Source organism: Ostrea edulis, chromosome 3 (assembly GCF_947568905.1).
Source record: "Ostrea edulis chromosome 3, xbOstEdul1.1, whole genome shotgun sequence".
Classification (NCBI taxonomy): domain Eukaryota; kingdom Metazoa; phylum Mollusca; class Bivalvia; order Ostreida; family Ostreidae; genus Ostrea; species Ostrea edulis.
The window spans coordinates 54887670-54914945 of record NC_079166.1 but is presented as its reverse complement, the minus strand read 5'-3'; the positions used below and the strand labels follow the sequence as shown (position 1 = coordinate 54914945).

Below are 27276 nucleotides of genomic sequence, written 5' to 3'. Positions count from 1 at the left end.
CCTGACATAGTCCAGATTCAATTTTTAAAAATCATGGCCCCTGGTAGTAGGTTGGGGCCACAATTGGGATCAAAGTTTTACATGCGAATGTATAGGAAAAATCTTTAAATATGAGCCAAGGTAATTCTGGTGAGTGATTTGGCCCATGGGTTTTTTGTTTATTTTCCACACTTTCATCAGTAAGATTTACACTCTAATATGTAAATTTCGCACTCTATTCTGTAAAATGTAGATATTAATCTGTAAAATTTACACGTTAATCCGTAAACTGTACACTTTAATCTGTCAAATTTACACATTTAAAATCTTTGCAATTTATACTTTAATCTGTAATTTGTTTGGTACACTTTAATCTCGTTGAACCATGTTGTTGATACTTGGTAAACAGGCGCGATATGTTGCTTTTTGCAAAAGTTTAATCTCTTGCAATTACAAATTATGACAAACCTGCTTCCAACTGCATTGTGCATCATTGATACGCGGCATCATATAGGGTACAAGGTACTTTGATGACTCAACGGTATGCTGATGAAATCATACAACTACATGTGGTTCCAAAAATGCAGCATCACTGAGCAGTATTCCAACATTGCAACACCATACCACGTGAAAGGTGAAAATAATGAACATTGATCAATATCATACATGTAACTCCCATAATGATTACAAAAGAAAGAATTGGGAAAACACGGACCTCTGAACATACCAGAGGTAGGATCGGCTAACATGTGATTTCCTGCAAAGACACAATATCCAGGTTTTTCTTTGGTCATCGAAGTCAAGAGATGTGAAATCTATTGAACATGCATGGGACGAACTGGATAGGCGCATCCATCAAAGACAACCGTCCTCAGACTCTGCAACAACTGTTCCAGTTTCGTCAGTTAGAGTGGAAGTTTTAGAGACTTAATTGCGGTCATAGGGAGGCATTGGTGCGCATGGGGAGCACACTATATATTGAACTTGGATGATCTTGAACTGTTAATGACTGTAATTATCATTAGTGGTTGTGATAAGCTGATTATACAGTAAAATCCAACGTTTACATTATTTTTGTGAAATAAATAAATCAATTATTGAATAGTCTCATGTTTTATAAGGAAAATGAGATCGTACTATACGGGTCTGTTTTGATCGATATAATAGCCTTCGACTTGTATCATTTCTAGAAGTAAATCAAGCATGTTAACATACAAAATGTAAGAAAGGTTTGTTTCGGTTTCAATTTATTCCATTTATTACTTTATATCTATTCATTGATTAATGAAATACAAAAAGCATATGCAACGTTTTGTGGCTTAAAGACTAGTTTGCGGATTCACACAACTAGCAATATATTCAGGCGGTCTTAACGTGATGAAGGAGTTGAGTTGAGACAAGTGAAATATCCAAAGATAAATACAGAAAAAGGTATGCCTTTTAAAATCGTTATTTTTCTGTGTAAACTTCTTTTTACTAGCTAATTTTGCGTACAATAATAATTGAGATGACTTAATCAAAGTATGATTTTACAGTTACTCTTCGTACTGAAGGGGTGTACAACTGTACTAAATGTAATCGTCAGTATTAGACACTGTTAGACATTGTGTTTGCTCAATATTTAGATGACAAGTGTTATGAGTCGGAAAAGACCTTTGATGACACAGTAGAGAATTTACTAACAAATGCAATTAAACAATTAGTAAGATTTATTTACAAATAATAATTGAAAAAAATTGAACAATAGCAAAATACTAACTTACGATAGGGGAATAATATCAAAGTCCGTGTCAAGTTGAATCTACACACAAAAGTGTTAATTCCAAAATCCTAGTTTCCAGTTATAAAATAATCCATATGCCCAAAGTCCTTGTCTAACCAGAGCTTTTTCGTCATAAAATTCAGTGTATTCATGATAAGAATGTAAAACTTATACGGTACCAATTTTGATGCACCAGATGCGCATTTCGACAAATAATGTCTCTTCAGTGATGCTCAACCGAAATGTTTGAAATCCGAAATAACTATGAAGCTTTAGAACTAAATATAGCCAAAAACAGCGTGCCAAAAAAGTGGAGCCAAATTCGTCCAAGGATAAGAGCTATGCATGAGGAAGATAATCCTTAATTTTGAAATGAATTTCTAAATTTTATAACAGCAATTAAATATACATCCGTATTTTCAAGCTAGTAACGAAGTACTTAGCTACTGGGCTGTAGAGACCCTCGGGGACTAAGAATGAATTCTCTAGTACATTCTTGAACGACACAGCTATGCAAACAATACGTCCTCTTTCTACTAAAGAGGTAAACATCGAACTCTAGAACATTCTAGGTCACAGGTATCAATCGAGTGCAAGTTGTACACAACACAAGTATTTGATAACACACCCTTTATTTTCTTGTGTACATAACGAAATGTTATGTCGTTACACATCTATTATGTGCAGCAGTTGATTGTATTTCTTTTCAATACTATTGGTGAATACAAACCATCAAGTAAAAACACAGCGATGATACATGCACAGCTTTGATAATAATATTAGTTCATTGTATTAAGATTGTGATACGGGTTGAAATTTGATGTTTACAGCTTACAATTCTTTTGTGTTACCTACATATAAGGATGATTGTAGAAGAAGAAAAAATATAGCTAGAACATCTCAATTCTGAACACTTATATAAGTCACTTCCATTAACAATTGTTATGTCTTCTATTCCACAGGAAGGCGTGAATAAAGAAATTCTTATAAATGTGTATTGTGAAAAATCTGAAGAATTTCACGGGGTTGTACAGGATGTGTTGGGGAAAACTGCATTCCAGGTACTGCAATTCAATTCTAGATCAGCGATGAATTAACTTAAAATAATCATCTAGGATTACCAATTATTTATGCTATTCAAATATGAACATGTATTTTGCTTTGAAAGTTGTCACTTCTAGCTCCCTCGAACCAAAATTTGACGCTAATATGATACATGTGTTCCCTGCAAGTATAACAATAAGTTTAGCTCTGTGGGCTATTCCACAGAGCCATAAACAGGAATTTTTAGGTTCAGGTGAAAATTTTGATAAACAATGTTCATTGCTTACCTGTTGACCATCTTTTCTCAATATTGTGTAAATGCATTTTTTTAAACAGTATTTTATTATGATAATTCATGATAGGATCGGAGATCAGGCATTGCCTGTATAGTTCCTCTCCGTATATAATGCAATTTAATTTAAAGCATGGCTTACCAGGCCTGGATGGATCAAAACAAAATCTTAACAGTTATACCGATTTATCTTAAATATTCCCTACATTGACAATACTATTTTAGCCAGCGGAGTTGTAGGGGACAGTGGGTTTGCACTCCGTCTGTCCGTCCGTCTGTCTATCTATCTGACTGTTGTTATGGGTCAGAACAAACCCTTGATATAGCGCAGCAGAATTTACTAACGAAAAACAATTAAACAATTGATAATATCTACTTACAATTAATAATTGAAAGAAAATTGTAACAATAGCAAAATACTAACTTACGGTAGTTGAACAATAAATCCAAACTTAATCTACACACACAAAAATAGTAATTCTAAAATCGTAGCTCACAGTTTAATAATCCAAAAAGTATGTAAAGTGTCTAATTAAAGTTCTCATTTATCATTAAAAATTCAGTGTATGTATAATAGGAAGGGATTTTCTCGTACAATCTTAAAAGACAATGATGCAACCATTATGTAATCTTACTACTAGAAATATAATGAAGCCTGGGACAATCTAAGTCACATGTGTCAATGAGTAAACAAAACTCTCTAGAATCATCAGGTCAATTTAGTGCAAATAGTAATAATTCACAACACCTTCCCCTTAAAAAGTTTGAATGACAATAAAAACTCAAATATAAATGTACATCAATCAAAGTAATAACAAAATAACAAAACATACTCATGACACTCTTGACAAGACATCTGCTGTAACATTGTCTCTGCCTTTGATATGTTCGATATCAATATAATACTCTTGAATTAATAAACTCCATCTTGTGAGTATTTCATTCTTGTTTGACATTTTATGCAAAAAAGTGAGAATGTTGTGATTCGCAAAAAACAAACAAACAAGAATTGGATACATAGTAACATTGAAATAAATATCAAAATGTTGCAAAGCTAACAAAAAAGCAAAACACTCTTTTTCAATGGTTGAATAATTTTGTTGACATTTTGTAAGTTTCTTTGAAAAATATGAAACAACTCTATCTACATTGTCACTATCTTCTTGAAACAAAGCAGCACCGATTCTTACATCACTAGCATCTATAGTAGGCTTCAATTGCTTTAAAAAATCAGGAGCTGAAAGAACTGGACTACTCATAAGAACATATTTAATTTTACAATATGATTCATCGCTGTCCTTTGTCCATACAAATTTAGCCATCTTTTGCAATAAGTTGGTAAGTGGACCAACTGTTGAAGTACAATTTGGACACAATTGTCTGTAAAAACCTATCGTGCCCAAAAATTTCATCAACTCTTTCTTGTTTGTAGGAATCGCTAACTTTGCAATAGCCTCCACTTTAGCCACAATAGGTGTAACATAACCCTGACCTACTTTTTTACCTAAATACTCAACAGTAGCATGACAAAAGTCACTTTGCAAGATTGACTGTTAAATGTGCTCTTGGCAGAATGTCAAAGAATGCACGCATAATTTGGAAATGTTCCTCCCATGTGTCGCTGTCGATGATAGCATCATCAATGTAGGTTTCCCATCCTTAAAGGTTATGTAGAAGGGAATGAATCATCCGCTGAAAGGTCGCTGGGGCATTTTTCATACTAAACGGCATCACTTTGTATGGAAATAGGTCATCGGGAGTCACAAATGCTGATATTTCTTTGGCTCTTTCAGTCAATGGCACTTGCCAGTAAACCTTCAACATAACAAATTTACTGACAAATTTGTCATTTTCGATTTTGACAATACAGTCATCACTTCTAGGAATCGGATAAGAGTATGTTTTTGTGACAGAATTCACTTTTGTAAAGTCAGTACATAATCGGTAGGTACCATCAGGTTTCGGGACCATAATGCAATGTGAGCTTCAATCACCTTTACCTGGTTCGATAATGTCATTTCCAGCATGTACTGGACTTCTGTTCTTAAGTACTGCAATTCTAATGGATTTAAACGATAGAAAAGCTGCTTGATGGGAAACACGTCACTAACTATTACATCATGACAAGCAGCATTGGTTTTTTGTGGTACATCAGAGAAGATTCAGGGATAATTAGCTATGAGACGTTGAACTTGTTATCTCTGGTGAATATTTAAATGTCCAAGTTTGGTATCTAGATTGGTAAGGATTTCAGAGTTCTTTAAACAGACATTCTGGTTGAAGTATTTTTCACAAGTTTCTATACTAATTTCATTCTCATTATAATCTTGTAGCATCTGAACAATCGGCTAAAGTGGAAACGTATTTTACATAAGTTCTGTCACATGAAAAGTGAAGATAACGAACAGTGATTAATCTCATAACTCCTATAAGCAGTACAAAATAGAGAGTTTGGCAAACACGAATTCCTGGATATACAAAGAGGTGGGATCAGGTGCCTAGGAGGAGTAAACATCCCCTGTTGACCGGTCACACCCGCCATGAGCCCTATATCTTGATCAGGTATACGGAGTTATCCGTAGTCAAAATCAGTGTGCCAAGAAGGGCCTAACAATCGCTATGAAACACGTCAGACAGCATTTGACAGAATGATGGGTTGTATTGGCAAACTATATCGTTATAAAGTCCATAAAATTAACTAAATGCTGACTCTAAACGAGACTGTTAGAACTCCTGGACCATCAACCTGTTTGTCAGTAGCTTGCTTCGATTTAAAAACTGACTATAAGCACAACAAGCTCTTGCGTATCGTATCAGTTGAGAGATATAAACACCATATCCAGGTGCTAATAGACTATTGCTACATCAATATGGGAGCTTGACGATGTAGAACCTAAAATCATCCCGTTTGTCATAAAATGTGCCGTTAATATCTACTTTCAATAAAACACCTAAGTATGAAGGTGGACGACTCAGCGATGTCTTTTATTTAGAGTTCACTTGGATATATCGAATCGACATATGAATGAAAATTATTATTGTTAATAGATGATATGTCGTCGATATATCTAAATGTCGAATTGAAGGCTACAGCATGACATTTTTTCTTCTAACGTAGAAGTTAAATACTCAAAATACTCTTTTAACATTTTAATGTGACAAAGTCGATTTTCTTTACGCCAGCCAGGTGTCGTAACTACATAGTTCACATCACTAAGCTTGCTTTAAATTTCATAAGGACCATAGTACCTGTCCTGCAAAGGATGACCATGAACAGGCAAAAATACAAGAACCTTATCACCTGGTTTAAAAACTTTGTTCCTAGCATCTTTATCATACCAAACTTTCATTTTGACTTGAGAATTCTTGAGCTGTTCTTGTGCTAATGTACAAGCATTATGAAGTTTCTCTTTGAAATTAAATATATAGTCTAAAAGATTAAGAGCACTACTTTCAGTTAGCCATTGCTCTTTCAACAATTTCAAAGGACCTCTAACTGTATGGCCAAATACTAATTCAAAGGGACTGAATCCTAGTGACTCTTGAACTGCTTCTCTTGCAGCAAATAACACAAGGTGAACCCCTTCCCAGTCTTTATCATACTGATAGCCGTATGTTTTCATCATAGTTTTAAGAGTCTGATAGAAACGTTCAAGTTCCCCTGGGACTCGGTATGATAAGCAGTAGACTTATACTGTCTAACACCTAACTCATGCATGACCTGTTGAAACAACTCTGACATAAAATTTGAACCTTGGTCTGACTGAATAGCCTTAGACACTCCTACAAAACTGAAGAACATGGTAAGGGCCTTGACTATGTTTTTCGCCTTAATATTTCTTAGAGGTATAACTTCAATGAATCGAGTGGACGTACACATGATAGTAAGTAAATACTGGTTCCCGGACCTAGTTTTTGGCAAGGGTCCTACATAGTCTATTAAAACCTGACTGAATTGTTCTTTAAATGCTGGGATGGGTTGTAAAGGTGCAGATGGAATTTTCTGATTAGGTTTTACCTACCATCTGGTAAACATGACAAGACTTGTAAAATTCAGAAACATCTTTTCTTAACTTAGGCCAATAAACTGATTCAAAATCCTGTTGCAAGTCTTATTGACGCCATTTCCGCATAAGGATTCCGTCGTTGGTAGAGAAACAATCTCCAACTTTTGCGGCCTCTTCTGGTGGAAGTGCCCGTTTGCTCAGTTGGGTAATATCAGGCTCCTTATTTTGCTTGGACAGTAGCTGCTCACTACTGAGGGTGTCTTTGCCCTGATCTGTGTATTGGGACCACCATCATCACTGACTTTCAGTGGAAACTGACTGTTACATGAATGTCTGTTTTCATGTGAACTGCCATCAAGGTCACACAGGAAAGTGTCACTGATGGGTTGAACATGTTCAGTCTCGACTTCTTTTCTTCTGGTCATCGATCTAGTAACAGCACGGGCTTGATATAGGTTGTCGTCTTCTTCACCGCACGCGACATTGGAAGGGATTTTCTCACAAACTATAGGATGTGGTATAACTTTGCCAAGCTAAATCGTTGCCTAGCAACAAGGAAGTGCCTTGAGCAGGAAGAGTAGATCGAATACCTACGATAACTGGTCTAGTAATTAAATATAATTTCAACAAAATTCTATGTAAGGGAACATCAATGACGCCTAGCTCAACACCCTTTAATAAAACTGACCGACCAGTAGAAGGGCAAAATATCTCTAACAACAAAGTCTGTACAGCACCGGTATCCCTCAAAATCTGAGCAGGTTTAACTTCACTAAAGCCACTGAGTGAAACAAACCCTGAGACAAAAAGGGCTTATAATATTTCATAAAATTAACAGATCTGCACTTTGAATCCTGAACATTAGTAGTGTCAGAACAAAACGAAACAAAGGCTTTCCTATCATTTCTAAATGCTGTACAAACATGTGGCTGTGGTTTGTCAAGGTCATTTTTTTTCTCTTAAACTTAAAGCATTCACTAATCAGATGACCTTTTTCTTACAATAAATACAAGTAAGAAGCGATCGTACACCAGAGGACCTTTCAGAGCGTCCTGACCTTGGACTGGACGTAGAACCACTGTTATATGGTGACTGGGAAATAATTGAAACTCTGAAGCACTCTTTTTATCTGAGTCTACACTTTTTGATGTACTATTAGTTTGAGATTTTGCTACAATTTTTTTCTTATGAGAGAGAGTATAAGTATCTGAAATAACTGCAGCTTCTTCAAAAGTTCTCACATTCTGATCTACTAAATGTATTCTCAAATCTTGATGAACACACTCCTTAAACTCTTCTACTAAGATGAATTGACGAAAAATGTTTCCGAAATTTCAAGAACAATCAGTTGATAAATACTTCCCTCAATTTGGCCGCTTTGGCAATCAAAACACTTTGTAACAAAGTGGACCAAACCTGCCGTGGCCATTTCAAATTTTCTGCAACTTTTCAAATCAACTGATTTTTCTTGAAATTTCGGAACTAACATGATATTCTGAGCTGCATCGAACTCATTTCTGACAGGTAAGGCTTCAAATTTCTGTTGTTATTGTAATTTTTCTCATTCAAATTGTCTTAAACTTTCTCTCTCTGTACTTTCAGTCTCGAATTACATTTTTTCTCGCTCAAATTGTTTTTCTTTTTTTTGTTCCGTTCTTTCATTTTCTTTATCTCTCTCCACACATTCTTCTCTTTGTCTTTGGAATTTAATTTTTTCTAATTCTAATTGAAATTCAAATTCTGTCATTTTCGCTGGTCAACTGCTTGTTTAGGGAAATCATATGACTCGAAAATGTTTTCTCCTACACGTTTTTAGATCACCTGAGCTGAAAGCTCAAGTGAGCTTTTCTGATCGCTTTTTGTCCGTCGTCTGTCTGTCTGTCCGTTTGTCTCTCTGTCTGTCTGTTTGTCTGTCCGTCTGTCTGTTAAACAATTACATTTTCAACTTCTTCTCCAAAACCACTGAGCCAATTTTAACCAATGTTGGCACAAATCATCCTTGGGTGAAGGTGATTCAAAATTGTTCAAATTAGGGCCAACCTCTTATCCAAGGGGAGATAATAGCAAATCAGTAAAAATACACTGAAATTTTTTTAAAATCTTCTTCTCCAGAACCAGTAAGCCAATTTCATTCAAACTTAATGCAAATCATCCTTAGTTGAAGGGAATTCAAAATTGTTCAAATTAAGGTCCAGGTTCTCTTCAAAGGAGAGATAATCACAAAAGTGTAAAAATAGGGTGGGGTCATTTAAAAACCTTCTTCTCATGAACCACTGTACGTGGAAGTTTGCTGACATAATGGAGATTCAAGTTTGTTCGTAGCATGGCCCCCAGGGGTCGGATGGCGCCACAATAGGGGAAACCATATTTTATATGTATTTATATAGGAAAAATCTTTTAAAATCTTCTTCTCAAGAACCATTGAGCCAGGAGAGTTCAAATTTACATGGAAGCTTCCTGATATAATGCAGATTCAAGTTTGTTCATATCATGGCCCCCGGGGGTCGGGTGGGGCCACACTAAGGGAAACCATATTTTATAATTTTGTGTATATCGGAAAAAGCTTTAAAAATCTTCTTCTCAAGAACCATTGAGCCAGAAGAGTTCAAATTTACATGAAAGCTTTATGACATAGTGCAGATTCAGATTTGTTCATATCATAGCTCCCAGGGGTCGGGTGGAGTCACACTAAGTGAAATCATATTTTATATGTGTTTATATAGGACACATCTTTTAAAATCTTCTTCTCAAGAACCATTGAACCAGAAGAGTTCAACTTTACATGGAAGCTTCCTGACATAATGTAGATTCAAGTTTGTTCATATCATGGCCCCCGGGGGTCGGGTGGGGCCACACATGGGGAAACCACATTTTATATGTATTTATATAGGAAAAATCTTCTTCTCAGGAACCATTGAGCCAGAAGAGTTCAAATTTACATCGAAGTTTCCTGGCATAGTTCAGATTCAAGTTTGAAGCTTTATGACATAGTTCGCATTCAAGTTTGTTGAAATCATGGCCCTCGGGGTGTCAGGTTTTGCCACAATAAGGGAAACCGTAGTTCATATGTGTAAATATATGATGAATTTTTAAAAATCTTCTTCTCAAGAACTACTGTGCCAAAAAAGTTGAAATATACATGGAACCTTTTTGACATAGTGCAGTTTCAAGTTTGTTCAAATCATGATCTCCGGGGGTCAGATATGTCCACAATAGGGGAAACCGTTTTTCATATGTGTTAATGTAAGATAATTAATCTTTAAAAATCTTCTCAAAAAAACCACTGTGCCAGAAAAGTTGAAATTTTCATGGAACCTTTATGACATAGTGCAGATTCAAGTTTGTTCAAATCATGGCTCCCGGGGGTCGTGGTGGGTCCACAATAGGGGAAACTGTATTTCATATGTCTTAATATAGGAAATATTCTTCTCAAGAACAACTGTGCCAGAAAAGTTGAAATTTACATGGAAGCTTTATGACATAGTTCAGATTCAAGTTGTTCAAATCATGGCCACCGGGGGTCAGGTGTTGCTACAATAGGGGAAACCATATTTCATGTGTGTTGATATAAGAAAAATCTTTAAAAATCTTCTTCTCAAGAACCACTGTGCCAGGAAAGTTGAGATTCACAAGGAAGCTTTATGATAATCTTCAGATTTACTTAAGTGACTCAGGTGAGCGATGTGGCTCATGGGCCTCTTGTTTAGCGACCTTATCACTAATATCTTGTTACACATTGCAAATTTAATCTCTAACCCGAAGCGTACAGCTAAACGCTTCAACTCATCCTTTTTAAGGCATCGAACATCTGAACATTCGGCGAGAGAAGAAAATTTGTAACCGAAAACATGGTAAATTCTGCTGTCTTAGGAATTCAACAATTAAGATAAAATGATCTTGAAATCTTGAAAAAAAAACCGATATATTTTGTATCTTATCCCGGCTTGGCCCCCAATTCTGTTATGGGTCAGAACAAACCCTTAATATAATGCAGCAGAATTTACTAACAAAAGGCAATTCAACAATTGATAATATTTATTTACAATTAATAATGAATAGAAAATTTTAACACTAGCAAAATACTAACTTACGCTAGGTGAATAATAAATCCGAACAGAATCTACACACAAAAAAATAAAAATTCCAAAATCGTACTTCCCAGTTTTATAATCCAAAATGCCTAGAAAGTGTCTAACCAAAGTTCTCTTTTATCATAAGAATTTCAGTGTATATTTAATAGGAATTATGCATTTTCTAGTACAATCGTTAAAGACAATAATACAACTATTACGTCATCTTTCTACTAAAAATAACATGAAGTATGGGATAATCTAGGTCACAGGTGTCAATGAGTTAACAAAACTCTCTAGAATAATAAGGTCAATTTAGTACAAATAATAATAAACAACACTGTCAGTCCGGCAAATCAGTTCACCGCACTGTTTCCTTATGCTTTTAAATATTCATTGGATGTTTGGTGTATTAAATTTCTTTTCCATGATAATTTACACTTCAAGTTCGAAATTTGTTCCGGTCTGTTTATTTTTGCTGAGTTATGAACACTGAGAGTTTTAAAAAATGCGCACATTCTCACTTTTCAATGCCTTTGTTTGTCTTGTTTGCAGATATTCATTTGTTATGTGGTGCATTGCTTTACCATGATACATTACAGCTCAATTTCGAATTTTGATTTGTTTAAATTTTGCCAAATTTCGGCCCTTCAATTCAGAAAATTAAAGGAAATACTCAGTTTGCATTCGATTCATGTCAAAAGATTTTTTCTGCCAGTTGGGGACTGTGTATTGTGAAATTGTCATGCAGTCCTCTTAGAATGCTTGTTTTCTAAAAATAAAAAGCAAAAATATTGATGTAACATAGAAAGTATAGGAGTGCGGTTTTTTTAAATTGCACTTGTAAACCACTTACTCTAAGTTTATTTAGAAGACTCAACAAGTGTTAAAAGTGCTTTCTGTTGCAATATAAAAGACAGCTGAAAATAAAGAAAATAGATTAACCACAAATTGGTAAAAAGGTACGTATATACATCCCAACCCCTGGGACATGAAGGACATGATAGTAAGGACCAAACTGGATACCCCTTTACCCAATGGAGGTTTCAAAACATGCGCAGACCTCAGATGTCAATTATGCAAATATAACTCAGACACTGAGGATTTTAGCAGTCCTATCACAGGTCGCAGTTATAAAATATTGGGAAACTTTTCCTGCAAAACATATAACTGCATCTATCTCATCAGTTGCGATGTCTGCCAGAAGCAGTACATAGGAGAAACAACAGACCTTCGCAGACGGGTCAACAACCACCGGTCCTCCATCAGAACCAAATAAGATTTGCCTCGTTCATCTATTTAGACGTATTACTGTTTTTCTATCTAATGATTTGCTAAATTTATACTATTACAATTATAATTATACCATTTATTTTTAACAAACTGAATGTTTGAATTAGAAATTGGACACCAAAATCTTGTATTTATGGCATTCAAAACACAAATAATAGTTGAAACAACCAAGGAACAAAAATGATGGAGCCCATATGGATAAAAAAAATCTGTGAACGATTGTAGAGATTATTTCTTTTCTTTTGCCGGATTTGATTTATTATCAAAAATTGTGAAATTCTTATTTCACTTGGCTTGTGATTTTCACACCTGAGTGGTCCCAGTGACCATAATCTTACGTAGTGACCAAGATCAATACACTATACATGTATAGAGTAAGCAAGGACATAATGACGAAGATAATTTCTATAAATTGAACAAAATAACATGTCCAGGATTTATACAAAGATATTATGATCAGATTATAGTGACAAATATGGATTTCACACATACATGTATATAGCCAGTCGTTTTCACAACTACCTATAAAACAAAGTTATTCTAATAGTTCACGTTGCAATATGCAGTTCTTTTTGAAACCGTACTGTCTCTTCTTCTCTGAATCACTTGTATGTATATTATCACGATACTCACAGTCAACAAAAGCTATTGGCCCAGATTGTATTAGCCATAAAATGTTGAAATGAACTAAAAACCCTATTGTGATGTTAATTCACGTCTGTAAACTAATATAGATATTTTTCAACTGTTCATAGAATTTATAGAAGAAACCTGTAGATTCGTCTAATCATTGTATATTTTACCTGTTAAAAATTATCTTGCATGACATATTGTAATATTTTAGGAGAGGGATTTATAAGTTGTTAGAACTTGTTCCCAATCCTTTTGATTTGATCAATAATATATGTTTAAAAACTTATACCCATTCCATGAATAAGCGGTGTCCTCGTTTTGCATAATTCCTCACAAATATTAGTCACCGTAAAATGAATTTCCCGAATCGTTCGACATCCATGTCGATAGCTGTTCTCGTTCCTACAGGTACTACTACACCATCGAAAAAGGAACGGTTTTGGCCAAGATGGGAAGGAATATTTTGGCCCCAATTTCAAATTCTGCATGTCAGACATTGTCGGTACATTTCATTCCAACATAGACATAGTGTGAAAAGGAGAAATTTCCTGCCGAAATAAAAGTTGAATAAAAATTATGATTGGTGTTACGTTGCTATGACAGGTAAACATGACTGCAGAAGATCGGTTAAACGGTCGAAATATGTTAAAATGGAAGAGAGAGAGAGAGAGGGGGGGGGGTGGAGGTAAAGTAATACATGCTTACTCCTCCTAGGCATCTGCTCCCACCTCTGGTATATCCAGGGGTCCGTGTTTGCCCAACTCTCTGTTTTGTATTACTTATAGGAGTTATGAAATTGATCACTGTTTGTTATCTTCGCCTTTCATGTACATTCAGTTATACGTGCCTTGAATTTTTCTTGGGGATGTTCAATTGCATGCAATGTAATAAATAGAAAACAACTTTTAAAAATCGCATTACGTCATTTCAGGTCCGATGTCAATTATCTTATATCCACCCGTGCATGCACAGGTTAATATCCAGCTTGTTTAAAATTATCTCGTTCGCGAAAATTAGTCGTACTACTTCAGTTTATTACTGGTAAATCGCAAAATAAAATCAGCATGAATAAAAGTTGTAACAGGACATGTTGAAGCACATTGAATGTTTTTAGTTGCAAAATTTTGGATGAAATGACCTGTAATTATGACTTGGTATATGCATTTATAAACAATAATTATGATGTACATGTATGGAATCATATCTTAAAACTGCCGAGGAGACATACAGTGTATGACAAGCTAGTGTTTGAGATCATATCTATATAAGAAGACAGAATTGAAGGAATACATCATATGACCCTGCCATTATAGGATGTCTGGTCGAAACTGTTAATTCCAATATTTGTCCAAACTAATTGGATGATTATTTCCACAATATATATACACATAACTTGGAAATTGAAATATTGAGTGTATTTTTTATGTTTAGATTCTCCAAAAAGGACATTTTTGTGAAAATCAAATTGTGACTGGAGGTGGAGCTGCAACATACGGAAAAATGCTTACTAGACTTTTTGAGCAGAAGTGGCAGGAAGGAAATTTGTCCAAATCACCATCGGCCATTCTGAATTTTACCTTGTCATGGTCACCATTCATTCACTTTCTGGATATGTTTTGTAAGTGTTTTGTAATAGCTGGTGAGATCAATTGTGATTGGAGATATACTTTCAAATACACATTATTCGTACTTCCTCAACGTCATATATTTTCAGTGTTCAAATTATTACTATTGTTAGTATTATTGTCATTGTGACAATGGCGATAATTGATAAATTAGCTAGAACAAAAATTGACATTAAAACAGCTAGTAGGCTATTTCTTTTAAACAACTTGCAGAAAATCCATACATTCTATTACTACATCTACGAGATCACCGTGGTTTTTCCAAACAAACTTCTTCCGAAAGTTTTATTTTCCCGAGAATAGAAGTGTAACTTCTTTAAATATTGTGTTCTTGTTACTGTTAAAAACAGAAAAGAAAAACTAAATTATTCCAATAAGATGTCACCAAAGTTTATATATGCCCTCACATTATCAGCGATAGTTTTCTATTGAAAGAATGGAAAACACAAAATATCATGTCTACTTCCGGTTCCAACAAGAAATCAGGGCATGTACATGTATTATATGTGATCTGCACCACAACTTTATACGTTTATTTGGCAATTATAATCTACAACAATGTATCATGAAGTACTAACGGTGCTACATGTAAAATTAACAGTTCGACATCCTATAATTTTTACTTTATGTCTGTATGCGTGTGTTTAAAGCTCCCAAATGTACAGCCAAAGAAAATTCTGCGAAATAACATTACGTCACGATGATAAATCTGGCGTCACTAATCAAATACCTGTACATACTTACACTTAGTGCACAAAAATCCTTGTATATGGATTGTGAATATGTTATTAAAACTGTTTATTGTTTTGATTAAATTGCTATGGATTTGCCATATCAATAAAAATCTTCCTCTCGTGAATCACAAGGGTATGGGTTTGTGAAACTCATGTGTAGTGAATGTTTGATATGCGGATCTCCTCAATACATTGTAGTAATGGTGCCCTAATTAAAATTAAGTTTCAAAGATTTAAATTGAATTATAGAAATGCAATATTTACGAAAAGAGCCCTTTTAAGAAAAATAAGTTTTCGGGATCGGGATGGCAGCAGTTTCGCGCGGGTTTATGTCAACAGCTCTGGTTTTTATTGTTTTAAGACTTTGTAGTGATATCAATCAATTGGACAACTATTTTAGCACTTATATTTTGGTAAACAACACCTTTATATCATCTCAGAATGTCATTATTGCTGAACTCGCCAACTGTGTTATTAAATTTCCAACTTCATGGAGGAAACTCGGAATGTGTTACAACGAACCGGTGAGAAATCTTTCCTCATATTACTCTTAATATTGAGCGGCGATATTGAGCTGAACCCTGGTCCTCCAAAACCTCCAAAATTCAAAGGAAAGGGTGACAACCAACCAGAATATAAAAAATTCCAGTGTTTTTAAACGAAAGGAATGCACTTCATTTAAATGCACGACCCTTTCTTCCAAAATGTTCTGATCTACGCTTAATAGCAAACCAATCTAAAGCTGCAGTTATAGGCATTAGTAAAACCTGGTTAGACGAATCAGTCACTGACAGTGAAATTTCAGTTGAGGATTATTGTGTCTTACGTAAGGATTAAGAATTATCTTGGATGATTTTAACATTTGTATAGCCAACAAGAACCATCCTTTATATAAACACTATTTGAATACTTTGAATTTATTTTGTCTCGACCAAATTATACATGATCCAACAAAACTTACTTGCAACACAGAGTCTGTAACTGATCATATCCTTTGTAATTTCAAAGAAAACATTGTTAACTCAGGTGTTATCACCACTGTTATAAGTGATAACTATTTAACTTTCTGTACAAGGAAAGTATCTAGAGGTACTTTTAAGGGTCATAATACAGTTAAGATTAGATGCTAAAAATTATTCGGTTGAATCAATTCAATTTCTTTTGTCTAGTGTAGACTGAAGTAACTGTTTAAGTTTTGAATGTGTCAATGGAGCTTGGTCCATTTTTCACCTTCGAAAAACCGAAACCATTTTATTTGGACCACCCCAAAAATTTTTGTTTACAAGTTTTAAAATTCTATGCAATGGTCATGAAATCAAAGCATATGAATCTGTTAAATATTTAGGGGTATGAAAAGATAAATTTCTCTCATGTGAAAATATTGTTTCAAGCGTCATTCAAAAGGTAAATACTAGACTTCATTTTTTGTACAGAAATGCATCTTGCCTAAATTTACAGTTATGAAAGACCTTATGTTCTGCTTTAATGCAATGCTATTTTGATTATGCATGTTCTTCTTGGTATTGTGGTATTGGAAAACAACTTAAACAGAAATTGCAAGTAACCCAAAAGAAAGTTGTCAGATTTATTTTAAATCTTGGTCCCAGAGCTAGCATTTCTAGTGACATTCTAGATTTTTTGGGCATGTTAAGAGTGGATGACAGAGCTACTCAACTAAGATTGAACCATGTATTTAATATATTTCATGGTAAATCCCCACATTATCTCTATGGTCAATTTGTTCTAAACAATAAATAATACTAGAAGTGCTACCAAAAAAAAAAAAAAAAAATATCATACTTAAGATATGCAAAGAATTTTCTTGTTTTTTTTTCAAATGCTATCAAAGATTGTAATAATTTACCTTTAGATACAAAAGAGTTGGCAAGTAAGCAAAGTTTTTAAAAAAAAAACGCGGTAAAGTCCTTATTCGCCAGCAAGGCAAGGGGTATAGGCAGATAATATGTCCAATTTTGTTTAATACTTACTAGTATTTTTTTATCACTTTAGTATTCTAGTATAAAATATGTCTGAAGCTTGTCATTTTTCAACGCATTATGCAACTATTAATCAAAACCTGCCAAAATTCTAATTGTTAGTCATGTAATGTTTATTCTTTTTGTATGTTGATATCATATAAATATAAGGACCCCATTGGAAATAGTTAATTTAAGCTTTTATGGGTTATCCTTAGGTTATTATATCATCATGTGTTATGTTATTCATACATCCACTTATTCTTTAACTGTTGTAACTGCATAGTGCTATAGATTATGCCAGGTTTCAATTTGTTATTCTAAATTTACAATCATGACATTCTGTGATATTTTATACCTGAATGAAATGAAAACATTGGTATTGTGCGTTTTACAAATATATCAATTAACCGGAATTTATTTTACATGTATATCATCTAATCAACCGACGTAGACATGAATTAATGATAAATCGAGAATCAACAATATTACCTCGATTTGACCTGTATCTAATGGGAGAAGGTACCAATCCATAGACGTCATGCAAACCTTTCTCGTAGATATTGATTTTAGAAAAATGCCTACCAACAGTTGAACGTTCATTCCAAGGGCTGATAAAAAAAACCTGAAACATGATCATAAGGCCCCGTTGCTTTTATGGGTCGTATGTAATTCTCTATAACGTACAGCGATCCACAGTGAATTACAGTCTTTATTTCAAATACACCCCAACAGCGATGATTTCTTCGGTCAGTTTGTAATTTTCTGCGATAATTTCTCATATCGACAATTGAATCAAACTCATGCTTTTTTTTTTATTCCAAATAATTTCACTCTTGAAAGATCTACAGTACCTGGCCATAAGTGAGAAATCATTTCACTTGTTCACTATGTATTTCATTGAAAATGCCTTTTAAAAAAATTATTAGAACATTATTTGGAACTTATATTTATGGATATAATAAAATGCAGAATTGTTTGTAGTTTTTTCCACATATTTTCAAAATAAATGTATCTGTAGGCGTTTTGGTGATAATCACCCATCAAATGCGAAATTGAAAATTTACGGCACAAATTTAAAATTGTAGTATTTTGAGGTTAAAAATTTTGCCTTCATGATTTCATGAATTATTCTCAATGATCAATGTGTCACAGCTTTTTTTTTTTTTATTAGCATTGTCCATTGTACAAATAGAAATTAAGTGCATCATAATATATACTTTTAAAGGTAAGATGTACAATGTGTCACAACTTGCTTAGCATGCTACGAAAAGAAAATTTGAACAATTTTGCACAATCTAGTGAAAAGAATTATGGAAATCAGATTGATATTGATATTACAATAAGTGTTTACGTTTTTATGGAAATATGTAGTAAAAGATAAACTGATGACTCACTAATGGTCAGGTACTGTAGACATGTGTCTGCTCTCTCTCTTGGTTAAACATGCTGAGTTATACTCAGTTGAATTAAGGCGTCCCATACAAAAATAAAGTAAAACAGATGTATAAAATGGCCTTTCGTGTTTTATATGGAAAATATTTAATGGAAAATATCCGAGAACGAAACGACGTTTAAACCGATATCCAGTAAGCTTCCATATATTTTCATCGAGGCATGTGTTTTTCATCACGAGACTATCACGTGACATTATATATTTAGAACCAACAAAAATTATTGTGATAATTACAAAAGTGCAACGATATCGGTTACATGCAGGCCGACCCTTTTAATATTGAAAAACAGAGCCTCCTTTACATTAACTGAAAAGTTTTGGGAGCAAGTTCTCCGATAGAAGGAGGGAAGTTTAAAATGCATCTAATGCAGCATATTTCTTAATTTTCGAGAGTATGCAAGAGTTTATCAGATGCGGAAAGGGGTTTCTTTTTGTGTCAGAAGTTGATCTCAACACTTTTCTGAAATATCAATGTAATAAGAATATTAATATATAAACATCAAGCACCACCATACACTGTACATCGTTGTAGTTTTACATTTACCGCAGCTGGTCGCAATAATTATGTAAATTAAACGCAGTGCTAATCCGAATCAGGATAATATGTAGGGGCGATTTCAAAGTAACAATATAAAATGAACATCACCTTCGTGCAAACTAGATATGATAAATGCAGAGTGATTTGATATGAAAAAGAAATAACATATGATTATATGATAAGCATTTGACAAGAAAAATTTTCAGGTATACTGCTTATCACTTGATAACGGTAGTAAATAACGACATACTATTATGACACTTTCCCCGCGATACAACTGTAAGCACTTGTACGTCGTGACGTACGTTTTTATTGTGACGTCATATGGTGCGAAGTGCACTGAGGTACATTTATATACAGCACTGTAATTCTTCTCGGGAAGCCTTAACTGAACTGAGTAAACACCTCGGGCTTTGATACTGTCATTCTTATTCTGAAGGAAACCTCTTAATAACTGCTAGTTTGCTTGACACATGTAAGAGGAATAATATTAATCAAAGTACTGAAAAAGTGCGAAGCTGGCTTCATGAATTCTGTATGTAATGTTAATGAGCAGGAACAACAGTAAACAAGTTCATGCATTATTCTTTATTTTCGCACAACTAAATGATACATTTTCTGTAAGGAAATGACAAAATATGGATTGGAAACAATGTCCTGAAACTTTTCAACATGTTGAAATATATACTTTATATGATGCTGTAAAAGCAATGGTCACTATAATAATTTTGTTCCCACCCGGAACTAAAACCCTTTCCTTGGATCATGAAATTTACAATTTTGGTAAAGGAAACCTGCTCTTTTTAAATATCTATAATCAGAATTTAGTACCAATAGCAATACCACCGCTGCGGTGGTCTAGAGGTAAAGTGTTCGCCCTGTATGCGGACGGTCGGGGTTCGAATCCCGGCCGCGACAGACCTAGGTCGTTAAAACAGGTAGTGACAGTTCCATCACCAAACTCTCTACATCAGGTGTGAATGTCACTGGTCCTCGGAGATGGCCTTAAGACCGGATGTCCTGTGTCACAGTAGGTGTGGCACACTAAAGAACCCTCACTGCTCAGTGGCCGTATGCGCCGAACAAAGACCTAAATTTTGCAGCCCTTCACCAGTTTTGGTGACGTCTCCAAATGAATTAAAAATTATCGAGAGGAAAGTTAAACCAGATACAATCAATCAATAGCATTAAAGGCTATGTTATTCGAATATTTTACACATAAACACTTACCCAGTTTGGCCCCCGCCCATCTTCCCAAGTCAAGGGTTTCTAATCCGCCCCCCCCCCCCCACCCCCCGATCATGAAATGCTCTACGTGACTATGCAATTTTTTTCTTGCAGATGTGATGTTGTAGAGAAGTTTTGGTAGAAAATGTGAAAACAGGTGTAATGGTAGTTTTCGGTAAAGCGTGTTCAATTGTTATTACGCAACTAACTTACTGTTGTGTTCCAATTTAATAATGTATGAAATACTTTTTAGAATACAACTACATGTAAAATGAAACAAATCAATAGTTTGATACATACATGCATGTCAAATAATAATAGAAAGGAACAAACAAACAAAGGTCTATGACACACTTTACATCCATTTCATCACCTCACCAGAAATCATTTAAATACATACATAAACATGCATCTGTATGACTTGTACGACAGAATCCATTGCATAATTACAGTGTGTATGTATATAGCAATCAAACCATGAACGTGGAATTATTTTTTGTAATCAATAATGAAGTTGATTTCAATTCAAAACCAGGTTGATTGATTGATTAAATATTTTTAACGTCCCTCTCGAGAATATTTCAGTCATATGGAGACGTCAGCACTGTCGATGAAGGGCTGCAAAGTTTAGGCCTATGCTCGTCGCTTACGGCCTTTGAGCAGGGAGGGATCTTTATCGTGCCACAACTGCTGTGACACGGGACCTCGGTTTTAGCAGTCTCATCCGAAGGACCGCCCCATTTAGTCGCCTCTTACGACAAGCAAGGGGTACTGGGGACCTATTCTAACCCCGATCCCCAGGGTATTAAAATGAGGTTGGGGAGTATGTGAATCCAAATAAGAAAGATAAATACATGTATAACAAAATACAAAATTTAGGAAGTTATTTGAAAACGATGTTCGTCATACATGTGCAATATTAACGAGCTATAACTGTGTTGGGATGCCAACACAAATGTCTCCGAACACCTCCCCATGTCAGAAATGGTTTTTGATGCGAGATATGAAAAAAAATTTGATGGTGGAAATGGACTTGGGGTCACTCAATTACCCTAGAAATATAATTTGGTTGAAATCCGACAACCTTGAGTTTTTGACGTTTTTTGGCCGCCATCTTGAAACGGCGGCCATTTTGAAAATTTGAAAAGAAACCCCTCCTAGTGACCCCCTATCAGCTCACAAAGTTTGAAGTGGATCTGTCGAAGCACTTTCACAAAATCGCAAGGACAAATTTCTCACTAAAGAAGAGGAATAATAAGAATAAGAAGAAAATAATAATAAGGTCTTGGAAGTTTAAAAGCCATTCATTACAATTGAATTTTATTTTCTTCACACATTATCCGTTGATATTAAGGTCATCAGTGTTGGAAACAAACTGCAGTTCAGATTGCTTTAGTCAAATTCGGTTCCAGTTTTGTGAAATGCATTGGAATTTTCAAAAATATATTCCACAAAATGTACAATTGCGCCTTACAAAAAAAAAACAAAACAACAAAAAAAAAAAAAAACACGTTATGATTCCTGTTGTCTATATTCACTTTCGGTCATGACCGGAAGAGCTCCAATCGAATAAATATTTCATTCTACACCTTAATAATTCTCAACTAATCATACTTTTAGCTTTCGACAAAAATACACATGTTTGAGACAACTTCCGGTTTTCGGTCGGCACTTCCGATGGACATATTTTGCATGAACAAGACCTAATCAGCATCCATAATAGCCCCAATATCTGTCCAAAAAAAAAACCTTCAAAAAATTATGTTTTTTATATCGCTTCTTGTCACGACCGGAAGTGACGACTACGTACGATTCTCACATGATGCAAACACACTGATGACTGACTATCAGTCTTGAAAATTTGAGACTTCAGTCGTTCACATTTGCAGAATATAACCTTGAACAAATTCTCATTTTGAAGACTGCAAATCTCGCGACCGGAAGTAGATTTCACCAAAATATTTTACGTTACTCTAGACATTTGCAATGTTTTGCAATGTCAATAACATACAAGAAAATCATTTGTAATACTCCATATACCAACGAGATTTAAGGCAAAGTCAAAAACTCAATTTTTCCAATTTTTCTCACAAAACCGGAAGTTGGCGTTTTTGCTTCCGGTAGGGTCAACATATTTCAAAAGAACAAGAATGAAGCAATAAGCTAATGTTCGTTCTGCGTCAAAAGAAAAAAAGTCTGAAATTTTCGATTTCTTTGATCACTTCCGGTGAGGTCCGGAAGTGACGGTTGACGGTGTAAACCATATTCGACAAACCTACTTGCCACGATCTATCATTCCTGAAAGTGTAGTGCCTTAATCTTTAACTGTTGCTGAGCAATTTCGTAAACAAAATCTCATTTTGAGGACAGGAAATCACGCGACCGGAATTAGATTCTACAAAGATATTTGACGCTACTTTAAATATTGTCGGTGTAGGTAACATATTTCAAAATTATTTCAAATACTTAATTCACAAGCGAGATTTATGGGAAATAAAAACGTCCAATTTATTTCGATTTTCTCTTATAACCGGAAGTTGTCGTTTTTGTTTCCTGTGGGACTTACACATTTTGAAACTAGAAAAGAGATGCAATTAAGTGATGCAAGTTTTTATAAAAAAAGGAAAAGTTGAAATTTTCGATTTTTTTTATCACTTCTGGTGACGACAGGAAGTGACGGCGGACGTGCTTAACTCAAACTGGCCCGCCTACTCCTTAAGGTCTATCACTCTTGTAAGTTTGGTATCTTAATCTTTTACCGTTTCTGAGATCTCGCGCGGACAAAATATTTTTGAAAAAAACCGGAAATCGGACATATCTGACGAACAGAAGTGAATTTCGAAAAAATAAAAAAATATCTGGGGGTATTTTTATTCTCTGTCATCCCTGAAAATTTCAAGAAAATCCATCCAGCTATCTCTGAGAAATCTCCAGTGAAAAACAAAGAAAAATGATAATAAGATCTAGATGCGATGTCGTTACGAGCAACGAGTGAGTCTTCCGTCCAATTTTAGATGTGATGAGATAAGAATTTGACTGAGATTTTTGTTCATAAATAATGATACAAATATATTGTCTAGACGTAGAATTTAGCTTCGGTAATGTTTTACAAATATTGATCATTTAAGTGTTATAAATTAAAGACTATCTACCCCTCTCAGCCACTAATTAAAGGGGTCAGCCTTTTTTCGAGAAAAACGTTAATAATGTTATTTACTGCGATACAAATTCGACTGATCAGGCGAGTCATGTCGCTCGGAGGCCTATTTTTTTTCATATCATTCCAGATATATCTCGCAAAACTGAACAAATTTTGTTCTACATGTCCTATCAAAATTTTATTGAGAAAAAAGTTATTGATTGCGACATTTTTCAGACTGTTAAGGCGAGTCATAAGGCCCATGGGCCTTTTTTTGATATCGTTTGAAAGATCTTGCAAAACTGAACAACTTTTGTTTTACATGTCTAATCAAAAGATTCTCGAGAAAAAAGTTATTAATTGTGGCACTAATCAAACTGTTCAGGCGAGCCATGAGACCCGTTCACCTTTTTCATGATGTTGTTCGAAAGATCTTGCAAAACTGAACAACTTTTGTTCTAGATGTCTTATTAAAAGTTTCTTGACAAAAATGTTATAGATTGCAACAATAACCCAAATGTTCAGGTGAGCCATGACACCCACAGGCCTATTTCTTAACATCGCTAGTTAACACTTGAGAAACTGAACAACTTTTGTTTCACACGTCTTATCAAAAGTTTCTCGAGAAAAAAGTTATTGATTGTGACAATAATCAAACTGTTCAGGCGAGCCATGAAGCCCGTTCGCCTTTTTCATGATGTTGTTCGAAAGATCTTGCAAAACTGGACAACTTTTGTTCTAGATGTCTTATTAAAAGTTTCTTGACAAAAATATTATAGATTGCAACAATAACCCAACTGTTCAGGTGAGCCATGAGACCCGCAGGCCTATTTCTTAACATCGCTAGTTAACGCTTGCGAAACTGAACAACTTTCGTTCTACATGTCTTGTCAAAAGTTTCTCAAGAAAAAAGTTATTAATGTTATTGATTGTGATACAAATTCGACTGTTCAGGCAAGCCATGACGCCCGGAGGCCTTTTTTAATATCATTAGATAGATCTTGGAAATCTGAACAACTTTTATTCTACATGTCTTATCAAAAGTTTTGTCAGAAAAAAATTAATCATTGTAACAGAAATTCAATGGTTCAGGCTAGCCATGAGACCCATGGGCCCATTTCTTGATACGGCACGAAAGATCTTAATAAACTGTACAAGTTTTGTTATATATGTTTAAACAAAATATTTACGAGTAAAAAGTTCTGATTTAAAACGTGGAAAAAAATTGGGCACTTTTTAAAACTCCATTTTCGACCCCAACCAAGCTTCCATACGAGGCACTTCCGGAAATTTTGAAAACCCAGGTGCACAACTACAACATGTCGTCTAACATCACTGGAAATTTCAGCACTCTAGCTTATGTCGTTTTTTGAGTTTTTGTTCGGACAAAATGGTCATCTGAAAATCGATAAAAGGGAGATAACTTCCAACCGGAAGTGATTTTTCAAAAATTGAAATGGCGGTACAAACTTCAAATGGCAACACATCAACCCTGAAAATTTGTAACAAATCGATTCAGCCATCTCCGAGAAATCTTCTGCACAAAATCGGTAAGGAGAAAAAAAAAAAGAATAATAACAATAAGACTAGAAATGATCTCGTTGCGAGCAACGAATAGGTCTTCCGTCCAATTTCTGACGAGATAGGATGTAAGTCTAACATGTTCTGAAACTCCGAAAGAGACTTAATTATTCCATGCACGTTTTCATTCAAAAGCAGAAATTTGTTCACTTCCGGTGACGGTCGGAAATGACGGATGACAATGACAAACCTTATTATCGAGCTATAAGTCACCATCATTCATGCCTGAAGGTATGAAGACTCGATCTTTAACCGTTTATGAGAAAACGCCCGGACAAAATGTCATTTGAAAAACGGAAATTCGGCCCTTACCCGCGACCGGAAGTGAATTTTGAAATATTACTCAAGGGTACAGTAGATACGGACAATGTTAATACTATCTGTAAATATCGTAGTAAAAAGTTGATCTATAAGCGAGAGATATGAGGACAAAGAAAGACCAATTTTTCGAAGTTTTTCTCTAAAAACCGGAAGTTGCTGGCTATACTTCCGGTAAGTTTAACATTTTATAAAACGACAAAAGAGACCTAATTAATCTATGCAAGTTTTGTTTCAAAAGCATCATTTTAAAATTTGACGTTTCTTTTGTTCACTTCCGGTGACGGCCAGAACTGACGGACGGCAATGATAAACATTATTACAGAGCTACAAGTCACCATCTATCATCCCTAAAAGTTTGAAGACTCAATCTTTAACCGTTTATGAGAAAACGCCCGGACAAAATGTCATTTGAAAAACGAAAATTCGGCCGTAACTTGCGACCGGAAGTGAATTTTGAAAACGGATTAAAGGGTTCTCCAGAGTTGGATAATGTCAAAAATATCTGTAAATATCGTAGTAAAAAGTTGATAGATAAGCAAGATATGCGAAGACGAAGAAATATCAATTTTTCGAAGTTTTTCTCTAAAAACCGGAAGTTGTTGGTTAAACTTCCGGTAAGTGTAACGTTTTTTGAAACACCGAAAGAGACCGAATTAATCTGTGCAAGTTTTATTTCAAAAGCATAATTTTGAAATTTGACGTTTCTTTTATTCACTTCCGGTGACGGACGGAAGTGACGGATGGCAATAATAAACGTTTTTACAGAGCTACAAGTCACCATCTATCATCCTTAAAAGTTTGAAGACTCAATCTTTAACCGTTTATGAGAAAACGCCCGGACAAAATGTCATTTGAAAAACGGAAATACAGCCGTAACTTGTGACCGGAAGTGATTTTAGCAAAACCAAAAAAAGACCGTTCTAGACAATCCTATTCTACATCTTTCCGGAGAGTTTCATGAAAATCTATCCAACCGTTTTTGAGAAATCGCGTGCACAAAATCGGTAAGAAAAAGAACAACAATAATAACTAGACACGATCTCGTTGCGAGCAACGAGTAGGTCTTCCGTCCGATTTGTTGATGCACTCGGAGTTAAAAAAAAAAAAGAAAAGACAAATGAGTCCCAATTTAGTTTCCGACTTTAAGACACTTTAGATATAATCAATTTTTCATATCATAAGCTTCTGAAGCAAAGTTGCGGTGAAATTCGTTTGAAATTCGACTCTCCAGGCGAGCCATAAGGCCCGCGGGCCTATTTCTTGATGTCATTTGTTAGCCCTCTATAGACTCAACAACTTTAGTTCTATATGTCTTTACAAAATATTTACCTGTAAAAAGTTATTGAGATCGACCGATATCGACAAAAATCGACTCTACAGGCGAGCCATTAGGACCATAGGCCTATTTCTTGATATCAATCGATAGATCTCGATAAACTGAACAACTTTTGTTCAATATGTCCTTACAAAATATTTACCAGTTACAAGTTTTTGAAATCGACTGATATCGACAAAAATCGACTCTACAGGCGAGCCATGAGGCCCACAGACCCATTTTTGGATATTGATCGATAGGTTATGACACATTGAACAACTTTT

At 34.8% G+C, this 27276-nt stretch overlaps 1 protein-coding gene across 1 annotated transcript in view; it reads left to right on the top strand.

The window, feature by feature from the left end:
* Nucleotides 1-27276, top strand: part of LOC125676423 (E3 ubiquitin-protein ligase rnf213-beta-like) — a 357493-nt gene that overhangs the window by 202698 nt on the left and 127519 nt on the right. The window contains exons 17-18 of the mRNA XM_056160943.1: nucleotides 2704-2802; nucleotides 14512-14698. Coding sequence (XP_056016918.1) covers nucleotides 2704-2802; nucleotides 14512-14698 — 286 coding nt within the window. The remainder of the gene's footprint in view (nucleotides 1-2703; nucleotides 2803-14511; nucleotides 14699-27276) is intronic.